General features: G+C 48.1%; 1 protein-coding gene across 3 annotated transcripts in view; it reads left to right on the plus strand.

The window, feature by feature from the left end:
- Positions 1 to 24,431, plus strand: part of LOC139057383 (uncharacterized) — a 62,674-nt gene extending 38,243 nt beyond the window's left edge. For 2 of the 3 annotated variants that reach the window (XM_070535461.1, XM_070535462.1), the window contains 6 exons: positions 668 to 838; positions 1,745 to 1,873; positions 12,628 to 13,416; positions 18,582 to 19,817; positions 20,848 to 21,372; positions 23,197 to 24,431. In XM_070535461.1, coding sequence (XP_070391562.1) covers positions 668 to 838; positions 1,745 to 1,873; positions 12,628 to 13,416; positions 18,582 to 19,817; positions 20,848 to 21,372; positions 23,197 to 23,472 — 3,126 coding nt within the window. In that variant the 3' untranslated portion in view covers positions 23,473 to 24,431. The remainder of the gene's footprint in view (positions 1 to 667; positions 839 to 1,744; positions 1,874 to 12,627; positions 13,417 to 18,581; positions 19,818 to 20,847; positions 21,373 to 23,196) is intronic. The other variant, XM_070535463.1, reaches the window with a different exon arrangement.
- The last annotated feature ends 225 nt before the right edge of the window (positions 24,432 to 24,656 follow it).

A 24,656-nucleotide genomic window follows, 5' to 3' on the forward strand; every position in this document is an offset into this window, starting at 1 on the left:
CCTCAAATAGCGCGATGGGAACCGGCTCTGCGAGGAGCGAGCAAGTTGCGTGCTGTGATGGCATCTCCAGCCATCACTTGTCCATGCTGCTTTCCTCTCCGGATAGCTCCGGATGGCCCATTGGCCGATACAACGTCACCGAATGCCTCCGTCTGGCGACCTGTAGAGAAAACGACTGCATAAAAACGGACATCGTGGGTGCTGTGTGCGGTGGGTTCTAGGACATGTAATGTGCTCCGACATGTAACTAGCAATGTAGCCAGTTGTAAATTGTAAATATCTAGAATAAACGCGTTTCTCGTTTCCTTGATCCTGCCAGCCTCATCTCCTTGCCAACAAGCACCTCTCGGGGATAGGAATGGACGACGGCGTGGATCCCGCTTGGTCAGCTTAGTGCGATGCCCCGGTATAGGCAGGCCAGCTACCACGTTTTAGGCGGCCCGGCGGCGTATAGGCAAGCGACCCTGTGAGTGACGGCCGACTCAGGCTGAACCACGAACCCCAAAACAGGATCTCAACAGCACAAGTTTGTCTAATAAAAAAGGTTGATTCTTAACTGGCACTCCTTGGCAGTGTTCAATTGCGCGCCGTAACTATACAACGATTCAGTATAGTCAGCAAGCTATCGAAGCAAACTGTGGAACCGCTTTTCGTGCTGCCGTCGCAGATGGAGACGCTGGAATTCCTGCGCATCCAGAACTTTTCTCTGGAAGCGTCCGTCATAATGGTGTCCATGTCCCTGGCCGCGCGCTTCTATGCGCCCTTGGACTCCTTTGATCCGGGATCCAAGTGCATCGCGCTGGACGACGGCGAACGGCGCCTGGGCAGCTTTGCCGAGGTATGCGCGACTGACGTTATGCGCGTCCCGTTTCTTTCTGGTTTTGTGCCCTACATACTGCACTGTGCATATTTAGTTTAGCAGCGTGCATATTTAGCTCCAACTGCAGGAAACTGGCATTTTTCCTGATACCTTCGATTATCCCTGTTCTGCGGCAAGCGATCCCATAATGCAAATTTCATCTAACATCGTCACTGTGTTTAATTCACTGCCCCGCAAAGCCACGTCTCACACCCGCGTTACTGTTCTATAAATTTGTTAAACGTTACGCCTGGCGTTTCTCGTTTGATTTCTCGTTACGAAGTCTTCAGCTCCACTTACTGACTGCGAGGGACGCCGTATCTAGTGGAAGGCACACTATTGCAAGAACAGGGGAATTGTGTAACGTTTTCAAGAATATCAATAAGCTGCGCAGTTTGTAACTTTGGAGTGCCTGCCAAGCAGAGCATTTTCGCTCAGCGGCTTGGTTATACTGCGTTGACATCATTCCTATAGGGGCGGAATTCAGAAGTAAGAATGTACTGTGACTTAACGGTAAATAACTCCAGGTTTCTTACAATCGTGGCTTTTCGCAGATTTCGGACGTAAAATTTAATCAATCACCGACCGTCACTTCAGCTGTACTACCAACGTAACGGGTCTCTCAGATGAGCTTGTCACCGACACCGTTCAGTGTTCATGAATGGTGTGAGCGAACGAGTGTTCAGAATGGTGTTCACGGACGAGTGTCACCTTGCTAACACCACTGGCGTGCTTAAACTGAAAAGCAAAACAGCGAATAGTTAACTGCATTGAGACGCGATGTAAAGCTATAGCTTGTCTCTCCGCAGCTACCCTATAATTTCGATCCGTTATTCTTCTCCACCTACATCCATCTAACGTACTGCGTACAACGCGTTACCGCAGAACTGCAAAGATGGGGCTTACGCGGGCACTGCCGAACGTCTGGTCAAGTACGAAGTGATACGCAGCACAAGAACTCAACCCCGGCGTCGGGTCATCATTTTTGACAGCGAGGACACCATCTTTGCCAAGGTGAGATACGGTCGGCTCATTCCAAACAAAACGCGCAGCGCATGTCGTCTGTGTATGAAGCCGCACAAGCAGTCGTCTGAAATCGCTAGCTGTCAAGAGGGAAGGATGCAAGAAACTGGCACGTACGTGAAGCACGCGCTAGACGTTTCAAAGATAGATTTCATGAGAGACGTATGCGTGTCAGTGTCCTCTTGTTGAGTGTTTTTTTTTTTCCTCGAGTGAATGTTTATGCAATATAAAAAGAAAGAAAGTATAATGATGCATATGTGACACTGTTTTGCCTGTTCCAACGTACAGGGTCAGTGGAGATGCCGGCTTGGACCTTTTGAAGCGCGTAAAGAAAATGTCAGTTCAGCCAGCCACAAAAACTTTATTTTTTTTTATATTGCACGCAGGCACGTTATCAGTCAGAAGTTTCGTGCAGCAGCTTGGATTTTTTCTTACCTTGGGGTACTCACTGTCTCATTTGAAAAAAAAAAAAGAAACAAAAGAGGGAGAAACTGGAACTCATTGATTACGTTTTCATTCGCTGATGCGAGGGAGTCTATTTTTGAGACGTCGTTCAAAGAACCTTAAAACAGGAACTTCCAATAGATTCACATGGAATCAGGTATTTGGCAATATACAGTTATTATGGGTTTCTCTATGATTTAATTATGCTGACTGGCCATCATTGTTTATGGCACTCCACAAAGCCGGGTTACCATTGTGACGTGGATGCTAAATCAGTGCGTATTTACTCTCGGGGATCTATGGCACGATTGATTGAGTTACGGAAACGACTATAGAATTTGTACCTGAGTGGTATACAAGACTGAACTTCTAGCTGTGCTAAAGGAAATTCGAAAGACGTCACGCCTGTGAGGCAGACGCACGCCCTGTACATCATGTCATTCACTTAACATGATCCTTTGTGTTACGGTGGTAAAAGAAGAAGACATGTGCTGGAAAAATCTCTATATCCTTTATATTTCACTACACGTTTTTGCTTTTTTGTCCTCTGCAGGGCACATGCATACATGCCGCTTCCTTAGGTTGTTTTCGCGGAATGCGTCTTCTTTTAGGCCAGAACTCGCCTTGACTAGAGGCTTCATTGGAACGTATGTTCTTTGTGCCTTGTTTTGAAATGCCGAAACGGAATTCGCCCTGCCCCGACCAGTAGTTACTCCAATTTGTGACGATACATGGAGCCGACTCAATAAGTCCATTGTGACATCACCACGTGTCTTTAGATCATCAACACATCGTTTTCTGGCGAACCATTCTATGTCCCCCTTTCGCCAACATGGTCACGAGCAGTTTTAACTCTGCTGAGTTTCATTCATTCTAACGAACCAAACAGTTGTTGCCGGTAGGAGCGGCATACTAGCTACATTGAAATTTTGTCGCCGTATGTACTATTAAAATTGTTGCACTGTACAACATTCTTCTCTGTACTTTCTTACTATGACGTCGTGCGCCAGTGACTTTCCAGTGGAACGGAATGCATGTTAATTCGGCCCTGGCAGGAAAGGCCCAACCACGCAACGTTATAGAAGACAGGCCACAGACAAAAATTATAGTTATTATTGCTGTGGGACAGAATTACAGCGCAAGTTCAATAACACCTTTAATCATTATATATCGGGGCGTAGCCAGAATAGGTGTTTGAGCGTAGCCAGAATAGTAAGTGAACCACCTCCGGAAATTTTTGTAATCCCTCCTTTAAGAATAAAGAAACAGATCACGAGCAACCTGATTGCACTTCCCAAAACAAAGCTCATGGCTACGCCACTGATAACGTCACCCAAATATTTTTCTTCGGTATCATGTTGAAATCTTGTTCAAACTTTCGTCCGGTATGTATGGTATATGCGCTTGAAGCTAAACGGAGTTTCCTGTTTGGTTGGGTTAATTAATTATGACTTTCAAGTGGCTCCAACCAAAAATTATAAGCCAACGAACATTCACTCCAAGGACAACATAGGGGAATCACTTGTGCTTAACTAATGAAAAAAAAAAACTATAAATTACCGGAAATGAAAGTGGAGAAAAAAAAAAACTTGCCGCAGGTGGGGAACGATCCCACAATCTTCGTTGTCCGTGTGTGCGCTATCTGTCTTTTCCGTCGCTACGGTACCCCCTTCTCGTGTGTGCGTGTGCCTAACAGTGGATACGAATGTTCGTAGTGTGCAGAGAGACGTTTCCTTTCGCGCATTAGCATTTCCTTTCGTGCATGGTAACATGAGCAAAGCCTGATCATGCTACCGAGTCAAGCGAACATCTCGTTAGGACATTCTTATTCGCAAGGTTAATTATGTTAATGAAGCCATAAAGTTTATCCAGTGTTCCTTATTTTAAACCGGTGTCTGAACCAGGCGTACTTTTGTGCAGTCCTTGATTTTCCTGTTTTTTCGCCTAGATGTTCTTACTGATTTATGACGACGCAAATTGATAATTTATTCACAAAGTAACATTACGAACATGCTGCTTCTAATTATTCTAATATGTTAGCATTTTCGTGCTAGGATTTGCTGGTTATGCAACATAACATTAAAACTACTTCAGCTCACATTTCCAGATGAATAGAATTTTTCTTATATCATCTAAGGATGGCAGACTGCATAAATACATTAGTGCACACTGTAAAAGTGAAATGCTATTACTCTGCTTGCCTTATGTGAACTCTGACATGCTCCGCACTTATCTTGAAGTCCGGCTAGCAGAATCTGTATGATTTTGATGTGCATTCTGGCTATGCAACTTTTTTTCCTTCCAAATTGCAGTTTCACTTTCTTTTTGGCAAAGGCACAGCTGCATTCCAGTCACCATCAGTGCTTATCTGCGCATTGGAAAGACGAAAACAGCCTGCTTATGTCACAACTTAAATATAATTTTGTTTTACATATTTAATCATGATTTAATCGTTGCAGCCATTCCACAAACGCTGTCTAATGAGCGTTGCATAATTCGCCGCAGTACAGTTGGTGATGCTGCGAAGCATATTAAAAGCGGAAAAGTTCAATTATGAAAAAAAAAGTATGCGGCAGATTTAACTGTAGACTCAACCAAACCAGCTTAAACAATTTACTCCAACTATTACAATAGCAACCAGAGCAGCTCGCACACACGCGATGAGCTCACACTCAACGCGCTTGGCGCTCCAGCCAACCATGTGCGACGTCAAATTTGGAGCAAGAATGCCTGGACTTTGATGCAAAGCAGCTTCTCAAGAGGCGAATTGATCTCATTGGTTGATAATTCAGTTATACGCAAGTGAGTTTGCGAGGGAATACTCTGAGTTCTGAGGGAATACTCTGAGGGAAGATAACCGATGGTCATTAAGGGTTGCGGACTGGATTCCAAGGGAAGGGAAGCGTAGCAGGGGGCGGCAGAAAGGTAGATTGGCGGATGAGATTAAGAAGTTTGCAGGGACAACATGGCCACAATTAGTACATGACCGCAGTAGTTGGAGAAGTATGGGAGAGGCCTTTGCCCTGCAGTGGGCGTAACCAGGCTGATGATGATGTTGTTGATGATGATGATGATGATGATGATGATGATGATGACGACGACGACGACTGAGTTCTGTGGTCTCCATGTCACACCCAAAATGACATCTACTATCCTATATGGTGCCGGCACGACATATGATTTGCTTAGCTAATCAAGCTCGCACGGCACGGCAAGGCACAGCAATTAGCTTAGCTACTCTGGCTCGATCGCGATCGAAAATGGTAAGAGACAGGCCTGAAGAGTTTCCGCCCGACTTTAGCACATTCTACACGTATATGCGCTCTCGGCAAAGGTCGAGTCCCCTTTCGTGGTCCAGTTTTCGGGCGTTCATCTTTTTATGCGCACTTTTCCACACATTATGTACGCAAATTCTACCAATGCATTACAAAGGTCATTTGAAACCGAGTCAACGACATGGCTAGTCTTGTGCAAGGAGCATTGTTCGCCTAAGCGGACGGCCATTGGGAGGAAGATGAGATCGTGAGGAAATATAAAAAAAGATACTTTAAAAATACGTCAAAAACTTTTCTTGAAATACTTTTTAAAGATATACTTTAAAAATATTACCGCGCAAGGCTCTACCGCCTTGAGCGGTAGCGCACCTCAGGACCTAAACAAAGTTCTTTCTCTCTCTCTTTCTCTCCGTCCGTCCGTCCGTCCGTCCGTCCATCTGTCACGTGTCGACACATTGTACACGTTGATTACCGCAAGTTCCCGCTCAAATCAGCTGAGTGTGTCGAGTCAAGGGTCGAGCCCTTGACTCGACCCTTGCCATGACGGTTACGCTGACTTCTCATATGACCAGTCATTGCTCCCTCGGCCAAAACTACTCTGCGTTGATTTTATAATCCTGGCCACAGGTATATTCTATAAAGTTACACAACGTTAAGTGCAGATACCCCCCACCCCTCTGTGCAGGAGGAGCCGAGTTGGTTCCGAAACGTCGGGAAAATAAACTTACTTTTTGGTTGGAGCCACTCGACAGTCACATGGATATGTGCCTGCGTTTTCGTTCGAAGAACTTTGCCGGGGCGTCGGCTGTGCCTTTCGTTCGCAGCTGTGCAAGGCCCGCCGCGAGCTGGGCAGCATTCCTTACGGGCTGGCGCTGTTCGACGCCGAGCTGGATGACGCGCGCAACGAGTGCAGCGCGCGCAACAAGTACGGCGACCACACGCTGGTGCGTGCCGGACGCCGCGCCCTGCAGTACGTCGCCGGCGACCAGTTCCGGCGAGAGGGTCGCTACCGGGACTGCGCGCAGGCACCATAGCCGTCCTATATAGCAGCCGCGTCCCAGCATGGCCTTCGAGATCGCGCGTCGGCGATCACCGCCCGTGCGTGATCTCGGAAGCCGTGGTCGCAGGCTCGAATAGAGTTACTGTATACTCGGTAAACCATGTAGGGTATAGAACTGCGCGCGACGCTACCTGGACGGTGTCTGGGTGAATAATAAGAATGCCGCTTTTCCAATGTTTCTTTCCCTTTCTGCAACGGAAGGTCCATTTTATTCACCGCGTGCGTGCTTCGTGAGCTGGCTCACCCTGTATCAGCGTCAGCTTCTTGCTCGTCTAGTCCGGCTCCTCCTGTACGCTAACTTGGGCGCTATACCCTCTTCCTCATTTGTGCCATACATGGGACACTGAGGACTAGTTTTGCTCGAAAACTGTGCCACGTATGCAATGAATACCGACTCCGATGCAGGCCAAAACCGCGGAGTCGCCGGTTTGGTTCCCGTTTCCGGCGTTCGCATTTCGATAGAATAAGAATGCAAAAAAAAAACGTGTATATATCCAACGCACATGTCAGAATCTGTGTGTAGCAAAGCTTTCGTGAAGTCGTTATTTAAATGCTATACAGCCGAATGAGTGGCGTAGAATTGTCTTTAGTTTCATCCCGTGCAACATGTGATGTCATGCATTGCTTATATTTATGCACCGAGCATTTCAACACTATGATTTCATACAATGTTTACGCAATACAACGTTCACAAACTAGGCCGAAACGCCCAGCACCAAAGTGGATGAATTCTCGATGCGAGAAGGCGGAGCAGCGATGTAACGAATACGAAGGCGATATACGATCTTTTAGAGGAAAGACTGATGAGAGTTGTATGCACCGAGAAGTACAACACGTGTCTAAACACATATTTAAATATACATATTTAAAGATTGTATACCCCATCTTGTGACGGTGACACCTACCCATTCTGACCGGAGGATTGGCCGTTCAACATCGTGCCCTATTGCATTAAGATGCATCTGAGCTTTAGATGTACCTATGAGCTGACGTTATATACAGATGTTTTATGTCGTCATTTATTGTTTGATTACGTTTGATTTTTCCGATCTGCCGGTTCAGGACACTAGAAGAGAACATAACGCAGCAACAAGAATCACAATGGGCGTGGGGCGATCGCCTTACCACGTTCAGAGACATCACCCAGCACTACAGACTCGAAAGACGCAAATTCCCGCCGCCACACGGTTAAACAGGAACGAAGCTGTAACCTAAAGCCGCGGTCAAACTACGTGCGCAACGTACGGATTGTGCACACGGATCGTAAGCGTAAACACACAAAGCGCAAGTAGTTTGTTCACACTACCATCGCATTGAGCACAAAGTACTCAAAATTCTTAAACAGCCTGGGCGTCCTTACTTCAAGCATGCACCTGCCCTAGCCCTGCCTCTCACACCACTATTACCCAGGATTACACCCGACTGATGCATGTAAATCATGCGGACACACAGCAACGCTGCGACACATGCTCTGGGAACGTGCCGGCTTCAATGGTACCGAAACCGTCGCCGTTCGCGACGCCTCCATAATGGCGGCCGTTACCAGTGTACACGGGAAGCCTCGAGCTCGCTCCTTCCCGACGACGCCCCGGCTGTGGGGGCCGTCGGGGACCTCCTCCGTCGGCGTCACCGCCGCTGGGAGGCTGCTCTCAAAAGTCCGAAGCTGGAAGACCAGCTCTGGGGCCGCCCGGCAAGCCGAAGATGCCGCCCGAGTCCAATGACTTCGAGCCGCCACCTGAGGCCGCCACAACCAAAACTGCCGGACCATTCTTTTTAATAAAGTTTATTTTCTTCTTCTTCTTCTTTACGCAGGACAGAGTTGCGCTCTCTGATACTGTACATTGTTTGTCGACGTTAAATGCTATGTAAGTTGTCTATTCGGCGAGGAACTTATGTACATACGAGTACGTGCATGCATTTGCCACAAACTATTAAGCCACTATTAACAAAGGACCAGGCAGAATTCCGTAATGACTACTCAACAATAGACCATATTCACACTATCAATCAGGTGATAGAGAAATGTGCGGAATCTAACCAACCGTTATATATAGCTTTCATTGATTACGAAAAAGCGTTTGATTCAGTAGAAACCTCAGCAGTCATGGAGGCATTACGGAATCAGGGTGTAGACGAGCCATATGTAAAAATACTGAAAGATATCTATAGCGGTTCCATAGCCACCGTAGTCGTCCATAAAGAAAGCAACAAAATCCCAATAAAGAAAGGCGTCAGACAGGGAGATACGATCTCTCCAATGCTATTCACAGCGTGTTTACAGAAGGTATTCAGAGACCTGGAGCGGGAAGAACTGGGGATAACAGTTAATGGAGAATACCTTAGTAACTTGGATTCGCTGATGATATTGTCTTGCTTAGAACCTCGGGAGACCAATTGTAGTGCATGCTCATTGACCTGGAGAGGCAAAGCAGAAGGGTGGGTCTAAAAATTAATCTGCAGAAAACTAAAGCAATGTTTCACAGTCTCGGAAGAGAACAGCAGTTTACGATAGGTAGCGAGTCACTGGAAGTGGTAAGGGAATACATCTACTTAGGGCAGGTAGTGACCACGGATCCGGATCATGAGACTGAAATAATCAGAAGAACAAGAATGGGTAGGGGTGCGTTTGGCAGGCATTCTCAAATCGTGGACAGCAGGTTGCTACTATCCCTCAAGAGAAAGTATATAACAGCTGTGTCTTACCAGTACACACGTATGGGGCAGAAACCTGGAGGCTTACGAAAAGGGTTCTGCTTAAATTGAGGACGACGCAACGAGCTATGGAAAGAAGAATGATGACTGTAACGTTAAGAAGATAAGAAAAGAGCAGACTGGGTGAGGGAACAAACGCGAGTTAATGACATCTTAGTTGAAATCAAGAAAAAGAAATGGCCATGGGCAGGACATGTAATGAGGAGGGAAGATAACCGATGGTCAATAAGGGTTACGGACTGGATCCCAAGGGAAGGGAAGCGTAGCAGGGGGCGGCAGAAAGTTAGGTGGGCGGATAACATTAAGAAGTTTGCAGGGACAACATGGCCACAATTAGTACATGACCGGGGTTGTTGGAAAAGTATGGGAGAGGCCTTTGCCCTGCAGTGGGCGTAACCAGGCTGCTGCTGCTGCTGCTGATGATGATGATGATGGTGATGATGATGAAGGGGTAAGTGAGTATGTCCTTAAATAAATAAATAAAAACTTGACAGTCACTTTCGTACACGCTAAAGAGGGTAAATGCAAAAGCCTGCGCGCTCACGAGACATTCATTACATCACTTGACATCGAAAAAAATTTAATTATGGGGTTTTACGTGCCAAAGCCACTTTCTGATTATGGGGTACGCCGTAGTGTGGGACTCCGGAAATTTGGACCACCTGTGGTTCCTTAACATGCACCTAAATGTAAGTGCACGGGCGTTTTCGCATTTCGCCCCCATCGAAATGCGGCCGCCACGGCCGGGATTCGATACCGCGACCTCGTGCTTTCCAGCCCAACACCATGGCCACTAACCAACCACTGCGGGTTACTTGACAGTTTCATTCGAATGCGTTATTACTTCCTCTTACTTGTTTTCCCCCACCAAAGGTCATGGGTTCAATTGTTATTTTAAATTCTACCTTAATTAACTGCGTCTTCGTCTTATTTAACACCGAAGGTCACGTGTTCGGCTGTTGTAATTAAATACATATTAATTAGCTGTGTCTTTATTAACGTCACCTTAACACCAAAGATAGTAGGTTCGACTCTCGACTTCGACGATGTCAATTGGAATCTAACTTGGAGATATGGCCGGTTTGCCCATATGTCCGTGTTGGGTCGTGGCTTCAAGTGCTTTAACTTCGCCTTAATTAACACCAAAAGTCGTGGCTTCGACTCTGGACCTTCACGATGTCATATGGAATCTAACTTCGAATCAATGGTGGCACCATCAATTTTGGTTCCATTAAGTTTTGGTCCCCCCAAAGGTGGATAGTTTGACTTCCACCGAAAGTCATGGTTTAGAGTGTAGGGCTACTGCTTTTTGTGTAGTAGGTCACATCACAGTTATTATTGGCCAATATTAAGTAATCGGCGTTCTGGTATGCGAAATGATACACTAATCGTGCTTTATCGCATGTATGTAAGACCACTTCTGGAATTTGGCTGTGTTTTGTTTTCTGGAAGTGCGAAATATAATATAAAACCACTTGTTCTTTTACAGAGGGAAGCTCTTCGACTACGTTTAGGTATTCCTAAATTCGTTGTTAATAAAGGTATCATACCAAGAAGCACGCCGACATTCTCTTCACACGAGATTCCGCATGCTTACGGTTCAAACCTGCTTAAGATTTTAATTTATGACATTTATTTGTGAACAAAATTCATCTTATGAGAACACGTGACCACAGTTGCATACTCCACAGGTTGTGTTTGTGCAGGCACCATTAGCACCTCTAAATGTTCGTATTCGTGAGGTCATTCCGCTAGATGGTTCCATGTCGTCACTCATAATTTGATTTGCAGACGCTAAATTGCTGCCTCCAACATATTTGAATGCCCTTTTGCGAGACTATCTGGGCCATTTCCTAGAAAACGTAATAGCGAGTGATGCTTCCTCTTTTGAAGAGAAGGCAGGCTTCGAGAGTCCGCTCACCATCCCTAGACTCCATGGTCCTCTTTCACTTCGCCTTACATATTATGCACGAATCTTTCAGGCCGAACTCTTAGCGATAATTTTTGCTTTGCGAAAACGGCCACTTTATGCTAGAAGAGTAGTTATTGTCACAGCTTCTTTTTCTGTATGCAGCTTTGAACACATTTTATGGATTAGTTCCGTTTTACTTAAGCTTAGTTAGTTTAGTATGGTATCAGGCCACCGGGAGATTCACCTTAATAACATAACTGATTCTCTAGCACAAGCCTCTTTAAGAGGTCCGGTAATATCTCTGCTGCCGGCAACTGCGGATATTACTGCGGCCATATATAGGCAATTTTCTTTGACCGAAGAAAAAAAAAGCCTCTCGTTAGCAAAATCTACGAACTTTATGCAACTAAATCACACTTGGATTAACCGACAATGGCGTCCTACCCGGTGATTCGAAGTGTCATTTAAAGGCTGCGATGACGTATCTCATATAGATTAATTTTTAGTTGCATATATGGGACCGCTGTGCCGTAATCGATCGATCACTTTTTCTATTGTGCCGGTGGTTTTCAACTCAATGAAAACGATGTTTGAAAATTCCGCTTCGTAATCTAGGGCTGCCTTTACGCAGTATTGTTCTACTCTCACTTGGGGCGCCATCGGAGTTGTTCGAAACGCACGTTCGGTTTGGGTTCAGTTTCGCCTCATGCGATTGGCCTATAGCATAGGTACTGTGGTGCAGCCACAGGAACTCGTCCAGAGCCATTTATAATTCTCTCTGCGGCAGAAAAAGATTACCCTATTTCCACGTTAAAAGTTTCTCACGTTTCATTTCTCCTTAAATAAATGATAAAATTAAAATAGAGAAAACACTACAACAACAGCGACGACGACGACGACATTATTATTATTATTATTATTATTATTATTATTATTATTATTATTATTATTATTATTATTATTATTATTATTATTATTATTATTATTCAAAATTTAACCTATTCTTTACCTCGGCCATTGACTTCAATTTAGGTATTCTTAATATTAAGTTCTTGTTACTCTATCTGTTTATGCAAGGCTGACTGCATTACTACACGCTATTTTATTTATTATCGGTTTCTTTCAAATCTTCGATTACGTTTCTTTCTTGCTTTTTATCGTATTACTACATGCTGCATTGCTTATCCCCCACAGTGGGTTTGTGTCACTAAACAAGGAATCACCATCATCATCACGCGCGCACGAGGAAGCACTGGTGCGTGCAAGCGCATGCGCGCGTGAGAATAAGAAGAAGCTTCCGACCTTGACGGTTGCCGTTTTCGTTCCTCCGTTGCCGTCGCAGTATTCCTCAAAGGAACCTGCCATGTCCGACAGCAGAGAACAGGTCGCAGACAAGGCGGCGACCTCCGACGCGCTCTCAAGCGCACCAGCCGCGCTAAGAGCTCCAGCAGCCGCAGAGCTGAGAACTGCTGCGACGGAAGCGCCAGCAGCACCAAAAGCAGCTGCGGCGGTAGTCAGCGGGACTCCACAGCGGGCCGACGACCGACCATCACCGCGCAAGAGGCGGCGGTCAACGGCATCGCAGCTGTCTCAGACATCGCGCAGCAGCCGCTCCAGGAGGAAGAAACTGAAGCAGAAGCCGGACGATGACCTGGCGCAGCGACTGCCGGAGGCCACCCCCGTCGACGGGAACCAAACCATCGCTGGGAGTTCTGGCGGCGTCGCGTCAGCGTTACCCGCAGGTCTTCCTCCTGTTGACTCTGTCATTCCTGTTGGCGATACGGTTGCTCCTGCAGTTCCGCCTGCTGGCCCTTCCGCTCTCGCTAGCGACGCCGTTCCCCCTGCCGGCACCGTTTCTTCCGCTGACGCATTACCGCCTGCTAGCTCCGGCTCTGCTGCTACAACTACAGGGCCACCTGCTGGTGCCGTCCCTTACGGCGGCGGCAGTGCCGTTGTTCCAGCTGCCGTACAGCCTTCCGCTAAAGCATCCGGCCTGGTTAGAAACGCATGGTCTCTGCTCTCGCCGCCAACCACGCGGCCCCTTGAATACGACAGTCGAAGAACATCCGTGGCCAGCGTAGCGGCAGCGCTTGTCTTCAAGCCAAGGATTCCGCGTAGGTGGCGCATGAACGTAAGTCTGTCCGTCCATGTCTCACCGTTGTCGAGCATCGATTCGTGCGGGGGGAAAGCTCTATCGTTAACCCTTAATGAATTGTGCATAAAATACCTGGGGCCTTATTCTGAAACGATCCACTTCGGCGATACCACTGCCTCGGCGATATCTCGCCTTCTGGTGCGCGCTGATTGGTTGTTTTAGTGTAATTGGTCGAACTACGTCTTTCGATTTTGCCCAACCAGACAATCAGAGCGAGCCTGACGGCGAACTGTCGCCGAGGCGAGAGTATCGCTGAAGTAGATTGTTTCAGAATACAGCCCCTGGATGAAGCATCTGACACGCTGGCTGACCTTTCGTGAAGCGCGCACCCATATTTATCATGGCTCTATCCGCGACTCCACCAACCACGTAAAGATATATATGTTACCGTCTCAAACAGGACGAGGTATCCTTTTTTAATTTTTTTTCAGAGATAAATCCACTTGTCTAAACGTTCACCAGCCTGTCGTAACCCTGTTTCACCTCATCTTTATCCGCAGTGTTGTCATTCATCGGTGGTTACTACGTAAGATTAATCGCAAAATTGAAAATCGCGCCGCGGTGCCCCCTGGTACGAAGTTTCGTCCAGTCATAATAGCACCAGAGCACTCTGGTGCGCACCGATGCGATTTGCCGAATTCGCTATAAGTGCTGTAGGTATATGTGGTATGGCGTTCTTGATCGTGGAGACAGACTGGGCTGTCGACTTGATGTTTTTGTAATGGAGTCACTTGGAACTCATACCCTTAGATAGCGTCGCGACGTTTCATAGTTCTCGTTTAAAAAATGTCTCGTGCTTCCGAGCTTGTACCACACGTATATGTTGTAGAGGCTTCCAGAGCTGTTGCATCAAGATATATACACGTATGAATATGGGACTAGCGTGGAGCATTTATTGTTCAATATCCTATATGTAGCGAAGCGTGACGCAACATCCGAGTGAACAGAGTACCATAGCTTGGCTTTGCTGTCAGCTGAAGGCACAGCATGTTCTCGCTCGCACAAATGTAGTTGTACCGGGGATCGGCGTTAACGCGTTGATCGGAGTGGAGCTGCTGCTCCGCAGCTGTTTAACGGAGGATACCTTGTAGGCTGTTCTGCAGAAACGTGAGGCGACCCTGTTACAATGCTGTGAGCCAGTTCAGCTTCCCGGGGAACTGTCTTTGTAGCGCGGTTACTTTAGGCGTCGTGCATTGTCCAGGTGTTTTCGTTGAATGCCTTGGCCGATGTGCTCAATAAGCATTCTGTAGCCCTCTTGCACCCTCAGCGTCGATAGTATCCGCTTGCCGTGTTTCCGTACGTTTCCGCCGTATCTTCGCGTCCAAACTCCCTGACCTGGTTTCCACGTTTGCGGACTCTTGTTCTGCGACTCCTTATAGTCTAGCTTTGTTCGTATTTGATAACCTTTAGCAGCAATAAAGTTGGTGATTTGCGAAGTTTGGCGGGAGTTGGGAGGCGTAAGTCTGCACAAAGATCTCGCAATCGGTGTAGCTAGTGCTTAGCATGTCCGTCCGTTTTCAATCCTTCTTTTGAAGTTTGTAACACGCCCTCTTCGTAGTGCCGTTAGAGTGCGGTTTATATGGATCTGGTGACGAGAAGTTGCGCTTAGTTGTTGTGTAGCGGCAGAATACACTACAGTAAGCGGCGGCTCAATGATCTATGCAATACGAACCTAGCAAACGCAGAACAGAGCGTGTCCATACCGGTCTGTGTGGCTGTCCTCAAAGGAACTTCGTTGCTGCATGAATATTGTAATATCCTGCGACTAGCTGTCATTCTTGTTCAACATTTGTGTGCCTATATATAGAGAAACGTAATGTAAACGTGACGTGTTTACAGTTCCCCAGCTTGCTTGCCTTGTTACTATGGTACAGTAAATGCGCAAAGAAAATGAATGAGGTGTATTTTATTCAGTGCAACTGGCTGTTGAATCGGCTTTGCCATGTTTGTGTTAAGAAACGTACTTGCTTTGCAACGTCGCTAACACTATTCCGCTTGTTTCCACTTTGGGTATAAGAGCTCGTAATTTGTATAGTGCTTGCACCACGTTACCATGGTACAAGTGATTACGAGTGTTGCAAAGACAGCCGGAATCACTCTACGAAGCGTATCGGAAATCGTGTGTTGAATGACACGGGCTCCGGCCCTGCGCCCACAATGTTTGGCCTGACCGAGTCTTGTTCCTCTTCTTTTTGCACCCAGTTTCGCTGGTTCGATTGGGCTTCGTGATCTATCCCCACTTGGCTCTAGCGCCTTCGCTTGTTCACTGCTGCATTCTTGGCTGGGTTCGCTGCACTCTATACTGTTTTGTGCGTTGTATGACGGTTCATATAGCTTCGCCGCCAACTCTGTGCGAACTTATACGTTTTGTTATCTCCTTGAGTTCCCCTTCTTTTGCACAATCGTATCGCACACCGCACACACATTATATAGACGGCTTGCACATCACCACGACCTTCATATTGGCAGATATCAAGCATATATGGTAAAGCAGGTGCTGTTTCGTCTTACCCGCTTCGTGGAAGCAGTGAAACAAGCTCCATTCATGACTGTTGTGACGTCTTTCAGACATCGCACTTTTATTCTGCTACTCCTTCCACTCGCATTTGCATTGCGTTTTTGTAGTATCATCTATCAAGAGGATGCACTATTACGAGTAGCTCTTCGCCTAGCCCACACATTCTAAGCGGGTAGCTCGTGGGAGCTCCTGCCGGCATATAATGCTGTTGGCCGCGGCTAACAATATCATACTTGTTTAACCGAGTACCGCATGTCTTAGGACATGCCATCTGCATAGTAACAAAAATGCATATACGTACCTAATTTCACAAAAAAATTGGAAGCAGCTGGAATGTACATTCCAGTTTCTATCAAATCAGATGTCTTGATGGAATAACGTAACGATCCTGGGGCCCTAGAATGTAAAACCATTCCACTTTGTTCTTATTCGAATCTCCTGACGTCAACTTTACGTAACCGCCGACGCAAGCACCGGGCGGTGACCTGCAGCATTGTCTGAACAGCTCAATCAAACGCCCTCCTCGTTCATAGGAGGCCACTATTGTTCGCTTTCAAAACGAATAACAATGGCTACACTGAACGATTTTTCTTATAGAATTGGCTGGCAAGAGACACGAGGAGCAGGCTCAAGTGGAGAGGGTCTCGATGGGCCGAGCAAGCGCAGTGAAAATTGATAACCAGATGAAGAGCGCAGGTGCCGGCGTCTGCGATTGGTCTGCTTCCCTTATGCTCAGATTGCGGTGGCCGGTCGAAAATCGCGGCGGCGTGCAACGCACAGCTAAGAATGCCGCTAAAACGGATCCTGAGCAAGGAAAAGTTGGCAGTGTGACGTCGTATACCTGCCGAAAGGGCTCGATAACGTTTTACTACCAAGCAAAAAGGCTTGTTATACGGAAATAAATCCATGCTCATCGGCACGTGCGAGTAGCGAGTTCTTGAGCGATCTGTGGGCAGCCATCTTCTATTCATTTCGGAACGGAGCAGGGGCCGTATAACGTAAAACTATTCCAATATGTTTTTATTCCAATCTCCTGACGTCAAATTTGCGTAACCGCCGACGCAAGCATCGGGCGGTCACCCGCACGGTTGTCTGAACAAACCAATCAAATGCTCCCCTCGTTCAAATGAGGTCACTTTTGTTTTCTTGAAAAACGAATAACATCGCCCGCATTGAGTGGCTTGTCTTATCTAATTGGCTCACAAGAGGCGAGGAGCATGCTCAAGAAGAGAGGAATTTGATGGGCCGAGCCGCTGCACTGACTATCGATAACCGGATGAAGAGGGTGGTGCCAGTGTCTGCGATTGGTCTGCTTTCTCTTACTCAGCTTGCGGTGGCTCGTCGACAATCGCGGCGGCAAGCAACGGAAGCTTAAGAATGACGCTAAAACGGATCCTCAGCAAAGAATTGGCAGAGCGAGGTCGTAAACGTGTCGACAGTTCTCGAGAACTTTACACGGCCACGCAAAAAGTTTGTTACACGCAAATAAACCCATGCTCTCCGGCAAGGTCGAGTAGCCAGTGCTGGAGCGATTGGCGGCAGCCATCTTTTATTCCTTTCGGAACGGGGCAGCCTGCGGCTATTCAGAAGAAAATTCAGTTTTATTCGGTATATTAATGCATCTTTAACGTGTACGCGTCACTTTGACGCGGTAAGTTTTTGCGGTTTTTTGACGTAGCGTGAGAGGCAGGTAGAGTGGGTGCAGCCCGAAAACGTTTGACCAATAGCCGAGCGCTAATGGCAAAAAGACGTCGAATCAGTAGTAACTATTTTTGTTTTGTTCGGCCTAACTGATTATGCATAATCAGTGTGTACACGTCATATGAGATGGGGAGCTATCGCGGTTTTCGTGACGTTGCGTGAAAGACAGGTGAAGTGGGTGTGGTCCAAAAAAGTTCTTGACCAATCGCGGTGGGCTGATTGCAGAATTGGAATAGAAAAGGTTGGAATAGTTATACGTTATAGCGCCCCAGCCGCTGGCTATTCAAGAACAATATCAGTTCTGTTCGGCATATTAAATTATTATTGCATTTTTAATGCGTACACATCACTTTGACGCGGGGAGTTTTCGCGCTTTTGTGACGTCGCGTGACAAGCAGGTGAAGAGAGCGTAGCCCGGAAGCTTTTGACCAATAGCAGAGGGCTAAGGGCGAAAAAGCGTCAAATGAGGAACAATAATTTTTTTTGTTCGGATTAATCATGCATATTGAGTGTGTACACGTGATGGAAACTGTCGCGGTTTTCGTGACGTCGCGTGACAGATAGGAGAAGTCGGGGGGGGGGGGGGCGAAATTTTTTTTTTAACCAATCGTGGAGGCCTGATTGGAGAATTGAAATAGAAAAGATTGGAATAACTTTACGTTATAGCGCCCCTGTTCCAAGTGCCTGTTCATCCATAACGTGAGCTTTTATCGGGGCCCGTGTGATGTAAGGATTCCTTTCCCTCTGCTCTATTCCTTTCCCCACCGGCCGATTCCGCGGGTGATAGCGTAATCTCGAATACTAGCGAAGCGGGAAAAGAAATGGCAATGAAATTTATAGGATTGTACATTTATCCCCGACCCTGAGAAATACGAACGCGTTACCACTGAGTACACGGACTCTGCCTGTTGTTCCTACGCAGGAATCTTCCCGAGGTGACGACGTCTCGGCGCTGGACCCAAGTACGCGTTCCCTGAACACGCAGGCCATTCTCATCGTCTTCTGTTCCGCGGTGATCTTGCTCGTGGTCTTCGTATTCGCCGGCACACGAAAAACGGCCGACAGGGAACCTGTGTGCGACACCTCCGACTGCCGCCTGCACCGCTACACGCTGGAGTCAGGCATGGACCCGAGCGTGGACCCATGCGACAATTTTAGCGCCTACGTATGCGCCAAGTGGCAGCCGAGGCATCGGTCAGCCAGGTCTGCCCTGTCGGACATGGTGCTCGAGTGGCTCATCGACCTGCCTAAATGGCTTCGCCGCAGTGCTCCTCTGCTTCCCACGGCGACCAAGGCTACCACCATGTTCGATGTCTGCATGAACCAAGCTGAATCCACGGCCGACGTCGCGTTGCGCTTCTTGAGGGACCGGGGACTCCAGTGGCCCGACGATGGTCCGGACGGGACGTCTTCGCCCGCAGAGGTGCTCTTCGACCTCGCGTTCAACTGGAAAGCGCCGCTGTGGTTCAGCATACAGATGCTCCCGAATTCGCAAGACTACCCGCACCAGCGTCGGTTGCTGCTCGCGCCCAACGACCTGATCTCTCAGTGGGCGCCCTTCTTCAACGACATCAACGAGCGACTGTACGTCCGCTATTGGAATCTCTTCTACCGCGAGATGGCCTCCGGCAACGCGGCGCGTCCGACCAAGGCGGCCATCAACGAGTCCTTCCACGTGCAGCGATTCGTCTTCGACGTCCTGCTCCGGGCCGCCACCAACAGGAACAAGAGGCCCGCTGTGCTGCCGTTGAAGGCGCTCGCCGATTACCCGGAGTTGTCGAGCGCCGGCTTCGTCGCTGACGTGATCAGCCGCAAGCTAGGTCTTGGACAGGAGTCTTCCGATGATGTCCTGCTGCTGGTCAGCGACCAGGTGTTCCTGGACGCCATGCGGGAGATTTTCCGCCGGTTGTCGGCCTCGCAGCTGAAGCGTCATCTGGCCTGGCTGTTTGTGCAGACTCACGGGCTGGTGGCCGACCCCGGCCGCCTGCTGTTCGCGCTGTTCGGCGAGATGTCGCGCGCTCGCCAGGAGCGGCCCCGGTTCTGCGCTGCTCAGGTGGAGGCCAGCTACGAACTCTTGGTTGCCGCGGCGGACAGCGTCGCTCGCTTCACTGCCAAGGAACGCGACGCCATTAGCGACAGGCTCGCGGACGTCGTCAAGGCACGTTGGGCACTGCGCTCGTGCTAGAAGACGGCAAGGGCGGCCGGTTTGGCGCGTACAGTCCTGCACAACACGATGGCTCCTATAGGCAGTATCGAGACAGAAAACTAACGATTAAGTAACGTGACGCGGCTACGTATCACCTCCGACCTGTCGCCAATCCGGGTTAACCTGTCTAGTATTTCTGTACCGCAGGGGCCTCCGTATAGGCGTATATGCGGTGTTACTAAGCCCGTCAGGTCAACAGCGATGCCTACACCTGTAGTCAAGTTTTTATTGTTGTTTCGAGGGAATGCGTAGTCGCATTGCGTTACGTGACAACCAAACTCTATAGCGCTGTTTCGTCGGCCTCCTTACCTCCGCTCTCGCGCTCATTTCCCTTGCATGCGCTTGCCTATACTTGGTACTTTTCACAAGCTGCGAGTGCCACAAAAGAAATCTAACGTATTAGCACGCCTCGCTGCGCATTTTTCGTTCAAGGCTCTAATATGATATGCAGTAGTGGTGGTGCGATTTTAGTCGCTGCGGCACTCAAGCTAGCTTGTACAGTGCCCGTTATGGAAGAAACGAAAATGTCGATGCATTATTTTTGCGCGTTTTAAAGAGAATTATATTTGATCCGTAAATAAACAGGCATTTTTGGGCATGTTTAGTGCCCAACTGGGTTGAATGAAGAGCTGCAAAGTGGACACGTCGCATGTTTACGGCAGCAGCCAGCTCCTTTTATTGTTTCATACTTTTTTTACAAGTGTGCATGCTCAGTAGCCTCAAATGAGAGTTAAAGAAGGACGTACGAGACTTCGCAGCTTCATGGCTTCCGTCATTTGCTGAACTAATGCCATTTCGGCCATTTGTCAAGTTGGAAAGGAGCTCACTCGCCTTCCTCCTCGCTTTCTTGTTGCAATGGTAACAACCCCCGATGGCCACTAGGGCGCACTATCCAGTCGTCTAACTCGGCATATACAGTTTTCACTGCTTAAAAACAAGGTCAGTCAGTATTTTACTCTTTTTCAATTTGTCCAAAAACCAGCAGGCTGCTATCAAGAAGACGCAAGGGTCACTGTGGCTAGACGACCGCACCAAGGCCATCGCCATCGAGAAGTTCTCCAAGGCGAGGATCACCCTGTGGCCCCGAGGCGAGTACCTGACCGCGGACGCGCTGGAACGGGCCTTCAAATCGTTCCCGCGGAACGGCACCACGTCGCTGACGCAGCTGTGGGAAGAGACGCGCCTGGTCTGGCACGCGCTACGGGACACGCCCGAAGCCGACGAGGACTACCGGCTGCCGGGCAGTTACACGCAGCCGTACGCCCGCTACTGGTACCTGCTGAACACGGTGCGGCTGTCGCTGGGGCTGCTGGCGCACCCGGCCTACCACCGCGAGGGCACGCGGGCGATGCTCTTCGGGGGCTTGGGATTCCTCTTCGCTCGCCAGCTAGTGGGCGCCGTGGACGGCAGCGGCGTTGGCGTGGACGCCACGGGCAAGCCCGTGGCCGGTTCGTGGATTGGCGACTCCACGGCTCGAGTCAACTTCGAGAGGCGCCTGCGCTGCGAGGTACTCCTCTATAGGGCTACAACAAAACATTGTAACGAGTGTCGCAGAAAATCCGGCGTCCGGCGCCCGCGACACCGTGAGCGAAAATTCCCTATAAATTTAGAAATGCGGTATGTGCGGTATCGCTAAAATTGCGCACCTTCTCTCACATTCTTGACAAAGTTATTCCTCGGGATTTTGACAATGACAGCCCAGAAATAAATGTCATGAAACAAAAAGCCGACACCGCATGCCTTTTATATTAAATCTTCACAGACTGAAATATTAAAATATTAATGCACGCGGCTATGCGTTACTGCCGGGATCGGCCCACGCAAGGGGCCGCGTTCTACCAGAAAGCTCGCCTTTGTGCATAGCGTTCGCCGCCAGCGTTTCCCGGTACACATTACACCTACATAAGCTGTAGCTGCCGGGAAGCGTGAGAAGCAGTCAGGTATCTATGAGTGCTATTACTTTCCACTCTTAAAAGGTGGAGCTTAAGCGTCCTCCGAATTTGTATCAGTAGTAAATGCGGTTAGTGTTCTGTGAGCCAGACATAAGCATGGAACAACTGATAGGAGCCACGGCACGACGGAGTTCGTCTGGCTGGAAACTATAGTCACCGCTGCACTCAGGTGACTTTCTGTACTCGGCGAGCCAGCTACAGGGAACGTCACTGGGGCTCTTAACGCACTGAGACTCGACGTATAGAGATACGTAGTAAATGCAAAATTTAGCTTCCGCTTGCAAGTTTAACGAGCGCGCGCCACAGATGGGGGAAAAAAAGGTATACACACAAGACTAACGCTAACTCGCAGCGAAATTTTATTTGGAGCAGACAACGTGCACATAAGAAGCTTGTCAAGCAACGTACGCAGACAGCAACTCGCTTATAAGCGGCAATGAACAATGTGGTCATATTGAAATGCGTATGCAACCAAGTCACAGCATTCTTTCTAGAAGAGTTTGTTCATTGCTGATAAACATTACAGACGTGTCTCTTAAACATGTCTTCTCATTCTGTCGGTTGTACAAAGCTCCTTTAAGTCACCCGAAAGCCTGTCCCCACTCTTACTCAGGAACAGAATACTAGGAAGTATACATTTACAAGAATTTCTTTCACAAAGAAAGCTGCGATTTGATTATTTTTATACGTTGCAAGATGAGGTTGCGATGTTCCTTGCCCCGTATATACGTGCGGCGCGGTCTGCGTGCATTCATTGCTTCTCTATATGCACGCATATATCTGCTCCGAAGAAACAGTGGCTGCAAGTTAGCGCTTGTCTTGCGTCTACCTTCTTTTTTTTTGTTCCGTCTATGGTGTTTGCTTGTTAAACGTGCAAGTGAAACCGGCTACATCCCAGCGACATGTTCTTCTCAGTTGCCACTGATTAGGACAAATCCTTTCACAACATTGGCGCACGAGTCAGTTTCGTTTCGTTTTCGTCTATGTTGCCGCGAGACAGAACTACAGCATCAGGCGGGCACAGACGAAGGCGCGGTAGAGGTTGCTTCTCGCCATCTTGGCTGTTGTCACGTCCGTGCTACTCGCCTTGTCTTGTAAATATCTGTAAATATGAGTTTTTGTGCAACAATATAGATGCGCATACACAGCTTCCATCTCCACTCATTCAGCCACACGCTTTAGCAGCAATATAGTACGCATCCACTTAATTGAGCCGTTCTTCGTCCTATAGTTGATTTGCTGAACAGATGCTGACAGTCGAAATGGACCGCATGCGTATATGCACGAAGCCCGTCAGGCATACAATCTGGAAACCCGGTCGTCTTTTCAAATATTGCGATTGTTGAGTGTGTTACGTATGCTGTTCGCTTTCCAAACAGGGGGACCTGTTTCCCGACGTGCCTGCGGTCGAAGTAGCCTTCACGGCCTTCCTGGATGGTGCCTCTAACGGCTTGCGACTCTCACACCGCTTCAGTGAGCCCCAGGTGTTTTTTCTGACCCTGTGCCACCTGACATGCGCATGTGGCCACCCCGACAACCTGTACGGCGCCGACTGCAACCGGGTCGTCAGGAACTTCCAGCCGTTCGCCGACGCCTTCCGCTGTGCGCCGGGCTCGAAGATGAACCCAACCAACAAGTGCCGCTTCTTCGGCTAGACTGTCTCCCAACGTTCCATCAATAATTGTTTTGATCAATTGTGCGAACGTCTGCGATCTTACTTTTTTGTGCTTGATTTCGTTTTGTCGGTGCAATTAGTGTGATTTTCTTGACTGTACACGCCTGTTTCAAGTGCTGTACAGAGAAAGCAAATTGCAAGCATACAGTCAGTGACAACATATTCTACAGCTTGGCGTGAACTGCGGACTGATTTTTTCTGATTAATAATACTCTGCGACTTCGTGACATCGAACACTTCTTGTGCGCTTATTTTATAGCTGTGTGTTCGCCAACTTGCCTTAGATATCTGAACTGTGCTCAGGATATTCCGCCTGTTTCCCAGCTATATGTGTACGCGAGATTCTCAATTTGCTTTGCCAAGCGTTAAATAATGTCACTCGAACGAGACATGTAGTGACCTAACGCTACTGCGAGAGACTGCGCAACTTCCTTGAACATTTCGCCATGTGTAATGATCGCACTATTAGTGCATTTGCCCGTGTCATAGCGTTCGTGACATAGCGTCATTGTCATGAGTGTAAATTCATGTACTGAAACGACTGCTCGCAAAAATTTAGAAGGAACTCTGGCGTTTTAATAGTACAGCTAACGTCGGATGGGTGCGGGGGATGTTTATTATACCGCGAGTGCAGTACCTTGGTGGAAACAATTTGAAAGCCAAGGAACGGTTCGAAGCCAGAGACACTGTGTTTAGACAAACATCTCACGCTGACGCTGGCGCCAGAGTTTCCTCGGACAGCTCAGATGACGGGCAAAGGATACTCTTCGATAACCATCTGCATTGTTCTCTCACATTAAAGAAAGCAACGGTTTCGATGGCCACCTCAACTATAATGCAATGCTAATACACAAGCCCCCTAAAAGTATACAAATAAATAGTCGAGCGACCACTAATGGACTCCGGAAAGAAACCGCAATCGAAACCGCAATCAACCATGACTTTTTCAGCGACGCCCAGGATAAACACTTTGCAGTCGGCTCAAGAGAGAGACAAAAGGGGTGGAAAGACAGGGAGGTTAGCAAGTACCCGTTGGCTACCCTGTGTTGGGGAAAGGTAGCGGTCGGCCCAGGGCACTCGAGGCAGGAGAATAAGGGGATCCGAGAGCCTCGATTTCTTGTTAGTCACAACCATACCAAGTTGCATAATATTAAGCCACAGGTA

Source organism: Dermacentor albipictus, chromosome 3 (genome assembly GCF_038994185.2).
Source record: "Dermacentor albipictus isolate Rhodes 1998 colony chromosome 3, USDA_Dalb.pri_finalv2, whole genome shotgun sequence".
Taxonomy (NCBI): domain Eukaryota; kingdom Metazoa; phylum Arthropoda; class Arachnida; order Ixodida; family Ixodidae; genus Dermacentor; species Dermacentor albipictus.